The following is a 14,603-nucleotide window of genomic DNA, read 5'->3' as shown; positions in this document are numbered from 1 at the left end:
TCTTTTACAGAAAGTATGCATCCTACTTTTCTTACATATGGAGATGTTTCCCTCACTATTTTTAGTACCTTTACCTATGGAAACTATTAACGATCAACTTCACTAAAGTGGAGTAAGGAGCTTTCAGCAGGGGGTGCTCTCATGGGCTACCAGCCCAAATGCAGACTGTACAGGAAGAGGCAGACTTGACCTTATGATGCAGGTGGATATTAATTACTCCACTACGCTAGCTGGAGGAAGAGACAACTTTTTCATCCACCCTCATTCCCCTGGCAATAGCCCAGCCAATGAGAGGCAGGTTCAACTCAGGCATTGAGAAGCTACCACCCTTGGAACTCCCAGTTTACTCCAAAGGATTTTAGTTCATATTAGCCTTCCTAACTACCACTTCTCCTGAAAAAAGTAGACCTCTCTTTTGTTCCCTAGACTTGCCTACAGTTTTGTCCCAGTTTGTTCGTCCCAAATTGTATTTCTGTTTTATTCCTGAATAAATCCATCTTTTGCTGGTAAAATAACTGGCAGTTTTACTTTTAGCAAACCACATGTCATGTAGAATTTTTAACCCTTAGAAACTTTAACTTCTGGTGAAAACTAAGCAGTAGGCATTGTGAACTATTATACCAGCCTTCTTGTTACTGACAAAGTTACGAATACATTTCATAATTTCTACAAACATGTTCTTCTTCATAGCACAATTTTTCAAGAGAGTATCAAAAAGGTTTACTAATAGACTCAAATTTATCTTTAGTTTGTTTGTAATAGGGAATCCCAAAGTAGGTAATTCTAGCTTACATAATTAATGTTTCATTATTTTATCCTGTTTTGGAAATGATCTGGGCATTCAATGAATTTAATTTAACTAATTTCTTAGCAAAACTTTAAGGTTTCAGGTTACCAAAAAGATTTGAAGGGATTATTTGAAAATTTTACCTACAAACATTGTATTTTGCCTTATTTACACCTATCAACTTATATATTCTTTTTTTAAAGATTATTTTATTTTATTTATTCATGAGATATGGAGAGAGAGAGAGAGAGAGAGAGAGAGGCAGAGACAGAGGGAGAAGCAGGCTCCATGCAGGGAGCCTGATGTGGGACTCGATCCCAGGACTCCAGGATCACACCCTGGGCTGAAGGCAGCCGCTAAACCACCGAGCCACCCGGGGATCCCCTCAACTTATATATTCTTAACAAGTACTTTTAGACTATCCACAAAAAGTGCATGAGCTACCTGACAAAGTCAGCCACTGCCCCAAGCTATTTTTTTGGTTGGTGCTGAAAATTTTGTAACCTTATGTAATTATGAACTTACTTGGCTTATACTAAACCTAGGAAAAATACAAGTTTTAATTGTAAGACTGATAACTCTAAAATTTTAAGACTGAAAACTTCATTTTAATTAAACCAATGGTCTTAAATTAGTTTTAATATCAAAATATTTTTCATCAGGGAATTGCAAATGAAAACCACAGTGAGATACCACCTCACACGTGCCGGAATGGCTAAAATTAACAATACAAGAAACAGCAGGTTTTGGCAAGGATGAGGAGAAAGGGGAGCTCTCTTGCACTATTGGTGGGAATGCAAATTGGCACAGCCACTCTAGAGAACAGAATGGAGGTTCCTCAAAAAGTTAAAAATAGAGCTACTCTACAATCCAGCAATTGGACTACTAGGTATTTACCCAAAGGATACAAAAATACAGATTTGAAGGGGCACATGCACCCCAATGTTTATAGCAGCATTATTGGTAGCTGAATTATGGAGAGAGCCCAAATGTCCATTGACTGATGAATAGATAAAGAAGATGCGATGTGAGTGTGATTAAGGGTGTGTGTGTGTGTGTGTGTGTGTGTGTGTATATATACATGTGATGTATAGATATATATGGATATCTGTGTGTATCACAATGGAATATTATTCAACCATCCAAAAGAATGAAATCTTGCCATTTGCGATGACCTGGATGGAGTTAGAGTGTATTATGTGAAGTGAAATAAGTCAGATAAATACAATTATCGTATGATTTCACTCATATGTGGAATTTAAGAAACAAACAGATAAACATAGCAGAGGGGGCTAAAAGAGATAGAGAAACAAACCAGAAGAGACTCTTAAAGACAGAGAACTCAGGGTTGATGGAGGGAAGTGGGTGAGAGATAGGCTAGATGGATGATGGGTATTAAGGAGGGCACGTGTTATGATGAGCACTAGGTGCTGTAAGTGATGAATTACTGAATTCTACTCCTGAAACCCATATTGCACTGTATATTAACTAGAATTTAAATAAAAATTTGGGAAAAAACCCAAAACCTAAAATATTTTCCCAGATCATAGGAACCTAAAACTCATTTGGATTTAGTTTCTATTTTGTTTTTGAGAATTTTTATGATTACTAAATTTATGTAGGTGCTTAATTTTCTTTAAGCCAATAAATAGAGCTCTTTTGCACATTAATTTTGGCAATATCATTACACATTAATTTTGGTACCCCTAAGTGTTTCAAGGTAATTGCTATTTAAAATTATTCTTCCTTTTCTTCAGTACAGGGCAACTTTGTTTCAATATCCTCATTTTTTTTTATAATACCTATAAGCATTCCTTTTTTTTTTTTTTTTTTAACCTACAAGCATTTTGAGAGGAATAAGTGAATTTGAAGGATTGTTAAACATAGGTAGGCTTTGGGGGACCTGGGTGGCTCAGTGGTTGAGGGTCCGCCTTTGGCTCAGGTCATGATCCTGGGGTCCTGGAACAGAACCCCACATCAGGCTCCCCATGGGGAGCCTGCTTGTCCCTCTGCCTATGTCTCTGCCCCTCTCTCTGTGTCTCTCATGAATAAATAAAAATCTTCAAAAAAAAAAAAAAAGATAAGTAGGCTTTGATTTGTTTCTAGATTTGCATTTCTGGTTTAGTAGGGGTTTATAAGACAAAGATAATTGTTTCTAATTCCCCCCAAAGAACTGTATGTCAACCTGAAAGTCAAGGGACTGACCTGACTTTCTAAATTAACTTGCTTCTTTATATCAGGGAGAATGCCAACCAACATGAGGAATCTTAACATTTATGCCTTTGTAAAGTCTGTATAAAGCATTTTTAACAAAGCTTTCTTTCTGAGTTCAAAATTCAGCCTTGGCTTCTATCAGCACCTGGATATTGGCCTTTAGCTGATCATTTGTAGGAAGGCCTAGGAAGAATTTGGTCATCTGTTTCCTCTACAGGAGCTGGGGTTGTAAATTGTCACTAATCTTTTTCATTTCTCTTTACATTTGGTGGGATCTTCTGAAAGTGGAGGTAAAAAGGCCTTTATAATTTAAAAGATCTGCTGCTGTCCTGGGCCATGACCTTTAATATGGGGAGGAGTGTGGTTGTGGGTGGTTTAGGATACATCTGCAGAAGACCTTGCACAGGACTGCCTGAGGCTGGCAGAGAATCATAACAGCCCTGGAAGGTAGAAGGAATAGTACAGGACAGCCTCTGCAAATCCATTTCCTAGCTTTTACCATTTGCATAGCAAAGCTGTATACTTTGGCCTAGAGATTAGGCCAGAGTGCTCTCTGTAAATCTTGTAGAGAAAAAGCAGTTTGTGTAAAGAGACACTGGTCAGAACTGTGAACTCACCAGTCTGTGAGGCTGGCCTGAACAGCAGGTTTATAGGTCATGTACCTGCCTTTATTTCCCTCTTATAGTAATTCCTTTTTATGACAAATACACAAAGACAATTCAGTGATCATCTCTGGGAGGAAGTGGATGAGTCATACCAAGAGTAAGTACCAAATCTACTGAGTCACAAAGCCCAAGCTCGTTCTACAAAATTTTCTCCAGCTTGTCTAAATTTAGAAAGTGAATGAAAAAGGTCTCTCACCACTCTTGGTTCCATTAAACCTGCAGGCTTAGTTCTGAGAGGCTTCTTACATTCTTCTAGCTGCTTGTCAGATGTCCCAGATCTCTCAGTGTCCAGTCAAAGTTTATCCTGCTGACTATGTCAACAGTTGGGGAGGACATTTTCTCTCTACTCTTCAAAGTTCTTCTTGTTAGTCTAAAAATTGAATTGACATAAGACAAATTAACCAGAGGAAAATCCTTCCTCCACCAAATTTTAAATACATGCACAGGGAAGCCTACAATTAAAGGTGAGACCCAAAGAAATGGTCAAGGCAGGCAGTACTTATACTCTTTTTTTTTTTGAAATATTTATTTAAGAGAAAGAGAGAGAGAGAGAGAGAGAGAGCGAGCAAGCATGAGAATGAGCTGAAGGGGCAGAGGGAGAGGGAGAGAGAATCTGGAGCAGACTTTCTGCTGAGTACAGATCCTGATGTGGGGCTCAATCTCATGACCCTGAGATCATGACTGAGCTGAGACCAAGGGTTAGACACTTAACCAACTATACCCAGGTGCCCCTATATTCTTTAGACGAACACTAAACCTTTGAGGAATTGATGGGACAGAGAAAACTTATGCTTGGAAATTTACATTAATAAAGAAATCTAAACTGAATTTGGGTTGGGGTAATACATTAGTGAAAGTAACAAGGTTTGTACATATAGCCTCCTCAGTTCTGCATGCCATATCTCTGGAGGTAAGAATGTCTGCCTACCTCCTGGTACAGGGAGGGTACATGTCACATGAGACTTATTTCTTGCTTTCTGGAGACCAAGGGGGCACAGAGTCTTTTTGCACTGGCTGTTTCTTAAGTTTAATTTAAAATAATCAATGTAGGGACGACTGGGTGGCTCAACAATTGAGCGTCTGCCTTTGGCTCAGGGCATGATCCTGAGGTCCAGGGATCGAGTCCCATGTTGGGCTCCCACAGGGAGCCTGCTTCTCCCTCTGCCTGTGTCTCTGCCTCTCTCTGTCTCTAATGAATGGATAAAAAAACAAAAACAAAATAATTAATATATTAATATGGTACATTTTAGGGTATCCTGCTCTTGGCCCCCACATGAACATTTGTGTAGGTTAGGGCTTAGAATTATCCAGATACCCTGGAACCACAATTGCCCCCCTCCTGTATACTGGCCTCTCTTGACACTTGCCCTCTTTTAGGTCCCTTAAATGAATCTGAGTGGCCTGTGCTCACACACTACATACTTTGTCAGCCAACCTTGGCAGCCTGGACACTCCAGGCCTGTGGAACCAGTTCCCACCAGCTGTATAGCCTCCAAAGAGGAGATAGCTTATCCTCAGAAAAATCTTTCTGAGTAGCTTTAAACTGTCAACAGTAAATCCCCAGGACTGATGGGGTTCCTGGCTTCTCAAGCAATCAAGGTTCTCAGGTGTCTCTTCTTGGAGGACATATTGGCAAGGCAGTACGGTTCCTACCAGTTCTGCCTTCATGGGAAATAGGCATATTTGTATAGGTAAGAGCCTGAAATAGGCAGATGCACTGTACTGCCAACAGCTTGCTCCCATGACCAAGCTTCCACTGAGACTTGTACTTTAATAGGTCCCTGGCTTCCCTGAACTATTGATGCAAGTATGTGAAAAACATATCCCATCAGCCAACCTTAGGAAACCAGAGCACAGCAGGACTGTGCAGCTCAGGCCAGTCCCATTTACCTGCACAGCCTCCAGGGTAGGGGAAGCAACCCTAATAGTCATTCTGAGGTGTCAGCTTTAAACTAGTAAAAAGTCAGCCACTATTTCAACTGGGTATTTGATGGGGTCCTGGGCTTAGCAGTTATCAAGGCTCCCAAATATCTCTTCATGAAAGGTACCCGGAAAGCTAGATAGGCTTCTCCTGGCCAGGCAGTCCAGCCTCCTCTGCACTACCTTCAGGGGGAAGATGCACATTTGTGTGGGCTAGGGCAGATGTCTTATATTCCCAACTGCCAGCTACCATGACTCAGCTTCTCCTGACAATTGCCCTGTTCCAAGGCACTAGATGTAGATAAAACATTTGACAAAATTCAACACCAATTTATGATAAAAACTCAGCAATCTAGAATTAGAAGGGGACTTCCTCAACTTAATAAAGACTATCTATAAAAATGTACAGCTAACATTATACTTAATGGTGAGAAATTCAAAATTTTCTCAATATGAACAGGAATAAGGCAAAGATGTCTCCTCTTATTACTGTTTTCAACATCATAATGAGAGATGTCAACAATCTGGAAGACAGAAAGTGGGTAAGTGATGATAATTGACTTAGTAGAGAGAAAGTCCTAGCTAATACAAATAGATTAAAAAAGTCAAATTCTCAGCAAGTTATTATATGGATATCAACAGATTCTAGAGTTTTCCCGGAGAGGAAAAAGATCCAGAATGGCCAACTCTATAGAAGAAGAACTAAGTTATAGGACTGATAGTAGGAACCTGACTTCAAGACTTACTATAAAGTTACAGTGGTTGAGATAGTGGGGTACTGCTGAAAGAACAGAAGATCAGTGGAAAAGAACAGAAAGCCCAGAAAATGACTCATATGAATATAGTCAATTGATCTTTGATAAAGGAGTAAAAACAACACAACAGAGCAAAGACCTTTCCATAAATGGTGCTGGGGCAACAAGACATCCATATTCAAAAAAAGTGAATCTAGATACAGAACTTTACACCATCTACAAAATTAATTTAAAATGGAACATAGACATAAATGTGAAACACAGATAACTACAGACATGCCTCTTTTTATTGTCTCACAGATATGTAAATCACAGAGCTAGGTCTGTCTGTCTGTCTGTCTCTCTCTCTTTACAAATTGAAGTTTTGTGGTAACCCTGAATTACCAAGGCTATGGGCACCATTTTTCCAACAGTATTTTTTCAATTCATGTCTTTGTCACGTTTTGGTAATTCTCACAACATCTCTAACTTTTCCATTTTACTGTATTTGTTATGGTGATCTTTCATCTGTGATCTTTGATGTTACTAAAAGAGTATCTTCATGTGCACTGAGAAACCAAAAATTCATTTGACTAGATTTACTATAATTGCATAAATATTATTATTACTTATTTAAATATTCAAATAAATAGTATTATTTATTCAAAGTGGTCTGGAACCAAACTCATAACATCTCTGAGGTATGCTAGTAGACAAAACTACAACAAATAGTAATATGGAATCAATGTCACTGAAGTGAGAACTTATACTAAAAAACCAATGACAAAAACTGATGTAGACACAGAAACTCAATGGCTATTAGATTTATCAACCAAAGGAGGAAAAAAATCTGATCCTCCAGGAGCAGAGATTGTGCAATTCAAGTCCATTACCACTGATGCTAAAACTTACCATCTTACAGCATTTGGAGAAAATAACACTATTTAGGAACATTTTTGACTTGGTAGTAGCAAACTGGAAATTAGGATGGCTTATACCTAATATATAATCCTTACATTATCTCCATGGAAAACTGCAGGAGGGGGATCCCTGGGTGGCTCAGTGGTTTAGCGCCTGCCTTTGGCCCAGGGCATGATCCTGGAGTCCTGGGATTGAGTCCCTCATTGGGCTCCCTGCATGGAGCCTGCTTCTCCCTCTGCCTGTGTCTCTGCCTCTCTCTGTGTGTCTCTTATGAATAAACAAAATCTTTAAAAAAGAAAACTTTACTTAAAAAAAGGAAAACTGCAGGAGGATCTACTAATATAAAAATAAAATTAGGACTATAAATTATGATTTATGATAGAGGAAAGATACCCTCATCATTACATGCAATAGCAAAAGAAAAAGTTTTTAAAAGTTTAAATCCTGAGCCCTCACAGGACAGAACAACATTATTTACAATAATGAAGAAGACAGAAATGTAGAACTGATTGACTTAATAAGAACTACTGAGGAAATAAGTCTTGATAAATACTATAAATGAATTCATTACAGTTGTAGGATATAAAATCAATGTGCAGAAATCCACTGCATTTTTCTACACTAATAATGAAGCAGCAGGAAGCAAAATGAAGAAAACAACCCTATTTATAGTTGCACCAAAAATAATAAAATACCTAGGAATAAACTTAATCAAAGAGGTGAAAGAACTATACTCTGAATACAATGATGAGGAAGATGGTGCCAAAAGTGAAGAAGGAAGCCCCTGCCCCTCCCAAAGCCGAAGCCAAAGCAAAGGCTTTGAAAGCTAAGAAAGCTTTCTGAAGGCAGCCCAAATATCCTCGAAAGAGTGCCCCCAGGAGATACAAGCTTGATCACTATGTCATCATCAAGATCCCCCTGACTACTGAGTCGGCCATGAAGAAAATAGAAGACAACAACACACTTGTGTTCATTGTGGATGTCAAGGCCAATAAGCACCAGATCAAACAGGCTGTGAAGAAGCTCTATGACACTGATGTGGCCAAAGTCAGCACCTTGATCAGGCCTGATGGAGAGAAGAAAGCATATGTTTGGCTGGCTCCTGACCATGATGCTTTTGGATTGGGATTATCTAGACTGAGTACAGCCGGCTATAAATCTAAATATAAATTTTTTCACCATAAACAAAAACAATGATGAAAGAAAAGAAATGGAAAGATATGCCATTCTCATGGATTGGAAGAACAAATATTAAAATATCTACACTACTCAAAGCAATCTACAGATTTAATGCAATTCCCATCAAAATATCAATAAAATTTTCCATAGAACTAGAATAAGCAATCTTAAAATTTGTATGGAACCACAAAAGATCCAAATAGCCAAAGCAGTCTTGAAAAAGCAAAGCAAAGCTGAAGACATTACAATTCCAGACTTCAGGTTATATTACAAAGCTGTGGTAATCAAAACAGTATCGTACCAGCACTAATGTAGACACATAGATCAATAGAACAGAATAGAAAGCCCAGAAATGTACCCACAATTATATGATCAATTTACTTTTGATAAAGGAGGCAAAAACATGCAATGGGAAAAAGATAGTCTCTTCAACAAATGGTGTTGGACAGCTATAACAGCTATAACAGCTAACAGACCACTTTCTTATACCATACACAGAAATAAAATCAAGATGGATTAAGGATCTAAATATGAGACATAAAACCATAAAAATCCTATAAGAGGGGGACCTGGTGGCTCAGTTGGTTAAGTCTCTGACTCTTGATTTCAGCTTGGGTTATGATCTCAGGGTCGTGAGATCAAGTCCTGCATTGGGCTCCATACTGGGCATGGAGCCTGCTTGAGATTCTCTTTCTTTATCCATCTGCCCACTTCCTACCCTCACTCATGTGCATGCCCCTTTCTCTCTCTCTCTAAAAAAAAAAAAAAAGAAAGAAAGAAAGAAAAAGAAAAAGAAAAAAAAAGAGAGAAAAGAAAAGAAAAGAAAAAACATCCTAGAAGAAAGGACAGACAAGCAATAATTTCTCTGACATTGGCCATAGCAGCATCTTTCTAGACAGGTTTCCAGGGGCAAAAAAAAACCAAAAACAAAAAAACAAAACAAAACAAAACAAAAACAAAATATAACGAAACAAAAGGAAAAATTCACTATTGGGATTACGTCAAAATAAAAAGCTTCTACACAATAAAGGAAACAACCAGCAAAGCTAAATGACAACCTAGTTAGTGAGAGAAGATATTTGCAAATGAAATATCTGATAAAGGATTAGTATCCAAAACATATAAAGAACTTATACAAGTCAACACAAAAAAAATGCCAAATAAGCCAATTTAAAAATGAGCAGAATTGGGACACCTTCTGCTCCCAGCGGCTAAGTGTCTGCCTTTGGCTCAAGGGCGTGATCCTGGAGTTCCAGGATTGAGTCCCACATCGGGCTCCCTTCATGGAGCCTGCTTCTCCCTCTGTCTGTGTCTCTGCCTCTCTCTCTCTCTCTCTCTGTCTCTCACGAATAAATGAATAACTCTTAAAAAAATAGAAGATATGAACAGACATTTCTCCAAAGAATACATACAGATGGCCAGCAGACACATGAAAAGATGCTCAACATCACTCATTATGAGAGAAATACAAATCAAAATCACAAGGAGATATCACCTCAGACCTGTTAGAATGGCTAAAATAAGAAACTCAAGGGGAGTTGGGTGGCTCATTCAATTAAGCCTCTGCCTTCAGCTTGAGTCATACCTTGGGGTCCTGGGTTCGAGCCCTGCTTCAGGCACCTGCTCAGCAGGGAGTCTGCTCCTACCTCTCCCTCTGTCGCTTCCATCACTTGTGCTCTCTCACTCTCCTTCAAGAAACAATTTTTTGCCAACAATTGTGGGCAAAAATGTGGAGAAATAGGAACTTTCTTGCACTGTTGGTGGGAATGAAAACTTTTGCTGCCACTGTAGAAAACAGTACAGAGGTTTCTCAGAAAGTTAGAAATATTCTACTATCCAGTAATTTCACTACTGGGCATTTACCCAAAGAATGCAAAAACACTAATTTAAAGGGATATATGCACCCTTATGTTCATTGCAACATTATTTACAATAGCCAAGCTACGGAAGCAGCCCAAGTGTCCACTGAGAGATGAATGGATAAAGAAGATATGATATTATCATATCATATATATATCATTGTTATATATAATATCACATATATATTATTCATATACATACATATTAGGAATATATAGGAATACTATTCAGCCACAAAAAAATGAAATCTTGCCATTTGCAACAACACAGATGGACCTACAGAGTATAATGCCAAGTGCAATTAGCCAGTCAGAGAAAGCTATTGATGGTCTAATCCTAATGAGGATCAGCATAATACACTGAACAAAGAGCCATGAAATTGGCAACTGAAGAATCTATTAAGGAAAATCAGAATGAGGCTTAGCTTTGCTCAAATTCATAGACAATAGCTAGTGTTGGTCAGGAACATGGTGGGAAAATGACTGAAAAATAAGACAGAAGAACATACAAGTTAAGACATATGGCAGAAAAGAGCCCTGGCTCACATCTCTATCCTCATCACATATTTCTCTGCACATCAGAAGGACGCCTCTGAACTAATCAAACTTAATAACCAAGTAGACAAAACCCACTAGGAAAACGAATAAGGCAGAGATTCCCGGAGTTGGTCTTAAAAAATACAATGATTTATGGCTAAGGAGGAAAGCAACTCAACACACAACCATACATACACAAACAAGAAGGTCAATGGAACATGAAACCTAAATGCTATGAAAATTGACAGGGCCATTGCATGGGCACCTACATGGCACCAAAGAGGTTCTGCTGGTAAACATATGAGGAGAGCATGGCTAGAGGCAAAGAGCATCTATATCCTTAACAAACACCTCCACTCTCAAATAAAGTATTGTGAGAACTGCCAAAGTTAAAGGTTAAAGGTCATTAACAAATACTCCAGATAGGTCAAAGCTGACATTCTTCCAAATCATACAAGTTGGTTTTAACAAACCCTTGTCTATATCAGAGAATAAACTGTATGCATGCACCATTGTAGATACATGGTCAGGAATAGGATTCCCCTATCCTTGTCAGAAAAATGATTTTAAAAAACCAACACCAGAGGATTAGAAAGCTGGATTGCTTGATATGGTATCCTAACTATCATATCAGATCAGATCAGGGCACCCACTTCATAGGGAAGGGAATACAAGGATGGGCTGAGGAACAAGGCATAATGTGGAACTTCCACTTACCCAACGCCTCTGGTTGAACTGAAAGGTAGAGTAGCTTGCTCACACAAAATTCTAGCTAGGTTTCTTACTAACAATCTGGATATGAAAGCTTATACTAAAACAATCTGGGAGGCTGTAAGATCTGTAAACCTAGATATAGGAAGGATGGAATAACCTCTGTTGAATAAACAGTGCAGATACCTATAGAGATAATAAGGAGCATTAACGACATGCTAGAATCTAAATTAAAGGAAACATATTAATTAAAAACAGATATATATATATATATATATATATATATATATATATATATATATATATAGTACTGGGAAAACTATAGCACCCAACATCAATAAACCCAAGTGGGTGACCAAGTGAGATAATGGAAAATAATATGATGGTTCTATAAAAATTTCAGGCATCAAGAACACCGTCTTTTATTATATCAACACTAGGTGTTTAACATTTAGCCTAGCACGATGCAAGGCAGGTATGCCTGAGTCAATATCAGCACTCATGGCCATAATAAGTATAGGTTTCCTTGAGTGGCAAGAATAATAAGAGAATTAAAAACATACAGGATACTCTCTTTATGAAACCACTTGCTAGCCACAGTCTCTTGCTGTTTTGTCACTACTGAACACCACATTCACTGCAGCCATGGATACTCTTCCAACAGCTCCAGAAATAGAAGTTGTACCACTGTTCTGAATTGGAATGACACCTTTCTGGACCACCAGATACAACTCCATTGTCTGTGACATCCTCTACATCCTCTATGGACCACCATCCTGGTTACCTTATTGCAACTGAGGCCTCACCAGCATTACCAACACCCTTAGCATCACCAAGGCCAGCCTTCCTACCCCACCCTTTGCTATCAGCACCATTGGCTCAATGGGAAACCCTCAACCACCTAAGAAACCAGATACTTAGAGAAGTTGATGAAGCAGTGGAAACCTTTACTTCAGTCTCCACAAGAATCAACGAAGCTGATGAACAACACCCACTATTACATACTGAATTGGAGGATAAGATTGGCCTGACTGCTAACTGGATCTTGGTATTATAACCCACCTGAAAAACCAAGACAACTGGGCACTGACTTCTGTATTTTCCCCTCATCTTACTGAATTTGATGCAGCATTGGACCGGTGGTGGAGATTCTGTCAAAATAACCATGATTTAATTCCTGAATCACTTTGTGGGCTGCATTTTATTGTAGAAGAGCAGCTGCTGAATCTGTACAATTATACTTTTAAACATTAACAAGCAAAAAATTGACGATTTACTACACTCCCAGTTTGCACTGTTTAATCCATCGCCACTGTTGGAGGAATTTGTCTAGAGGGTGTGATCACTGGAACCAGACCTGGGTGATCAGAGGCTCCTCATGCATCCCCCGCCCTTGGAATGTGGGTGCCGCTTGCCGTCCCTGCTCCAGGATGTCACTCCTAGTCTATGGCCCTGAGATAGTGATGTGTTGATACCATCTGGATGGTATATATGGCTGATCCCAGGTAAGGCCTCTATATAAACCTTAAGATGTGGCAGGCCAGTTAGAGATACACTCATCTTCCTGCTGCCCAAGACAAACCCAGTATATAAGTTCCATTGCTAACTAAACCTGCCACCTTCCAATCTGGAGTGGCTGCCTCTTTCTTCAGCTTCTCCCTGTCCTCTGAGTATGGGGGCTAGTTTCAGATCATAACTGAGAAGCTCCTGAGGAGCCTCAGCCCAAGACTGGTGAGCCAGAGATGGGACAGAAGACATGGGCTTTGGCAAAGAGGCATCTGCGGGAGAAGTCCCAACTAGTCAGGGATCTCTGTGTTGGAGCGGTGGTCCACATGTCCCATAGCTGTGGATGACTGCGTGAGTGTAAGGACAACCTGAAAATACCAGCCATTCTAATGCACTTGTTGGAGGAACTGTGCCAAGTGCACTGCAGCAGAGAAGGGAACCGCATGGCTGTGCGGTGGGCTCCCTCTCCTGTGGGCAGTTTGGCTGTCTACTGATATCCATTAGAGGCTGAAGCTCAAGGTAGAAATTTGGAGGAGAGCTGAGGTTAGGGAAGGATATAATTGTCTATCACTCTGCTGGCTTCAGGGCCTGCAGACAAGGGGGAGAGAGAGCAAGATGATACACTGGGCCTTTGCATGTGGCTCTGCAAAACTAGGAGCACAAGATCTGTTGACAGTTAAGGCCTGATCCCATGGACGCTAAGCCCAGTTGGGACACTAAGAGGTGGGATCCCTAAAGAAGTGAGGAGATTAAAGGGCCAGATGTTGTGATTGACAAGGAAGTAGCTCAAATGCCCTAGGCCATCCAACCCCTAATACAAAGGGAACAAAAGCAAAGCAATGCAATCCCAGCCAGTGGGTAGCACCCCCAACCCCCACAAATTCAGGAACATTTATGAGAGAACATACCCCTACTGAGATTATTAGTATAGCTGCCAAATTCCAACAAAAGGCCAGGAATATCCAGGCGTGGTTAGTGTAGCTATGGGATACAGAATCCAGTGGATTTTTCTGACAGGGCAAGGAGGCACAGAAAATGAGCAACATCACCACACATTCTGCCCTCTGGCAGCACCAGCACTGTGCTGGGGTGGGAGAAAGGTACTCACTCACATACTGGATCATTCTATCCTGCAGAAGGACCTCCCTGGGCAGGGGGATGCTGGAAATCTACAGAAGAGGTACAGCAAATTCTTAGGAAGTTGGGAATGAGACAAGCAACCTACATTCCTATCACTGAAGGCTCTGATTAAGCCACATTCACTGCAGGAATGAAGGCCAGGATTCTTCAGTATGCCCACAGCACCTGCTGTGGGATACTGGTATCCATGCTGAGCTCCATTGTGGGACAAGACATTTAAGACGGGCAAGCTACTGCTTATCTGGGTAAAATGGACAAATTTCAGACAGGATATAGGATATTGGGAGGACCCAGGACATAGAGAAAGTTTGGAAAGTCAAAAGCTCTCCTAGTTTGCTCTAAAGCATCCAGTAATACTAACCCACAAGTTAATGTGGTTTGACTTCATTGCTGCAGAATCCTCCCTTCTCTGCAACAACCCAACAACCCA

General features: G+C 39.8%; 1 protein-coding gene across 1 annotated transcript in view; it reads right to left on the bottom strand.

Annotated features, from left to right (window-relative positions):
- Window positions 1–14,603, bottom strand: part of LOC112922080 (spermatogenesis-associated protein 31E1-like) — a 199,919-nt gene that overhangs the window by 20,960 nt on the left and 164,356 nt on the right. The window contains exon 7 of the mRNA XM_072747688.1: window positions 3,863–4,036. Coding sequence (XP_072603789.1) covers window positions 3,919–4,036 — 118 coding nt within the window. The 3' untranslated portion in view covers window positions 3,863–3,918. The remainder of the gene's footprint in view (window positions 1–3,862; window positions 4,037–14,603) is intronic.

Source organism: Vulpes vulpes, chromosome 1 (assembly GCF_048418805.1).
Source record: "Vulpes vulpes isolate BD-2025 chromosome 1, VulVul3, whole genome shotgun sequence".
Classification (NCBI taxonomy): domain Eukaryota; kingdom Metazoa; phylum Chordata; class Mammalia; order Carnivora; family Canidae; genus Vulpes; species Vulpes vulpes.
Note: the sequence above shows the minus strand (reverse complement) of the source record. Positions and strands in the feature narration are given on the sequence as shown.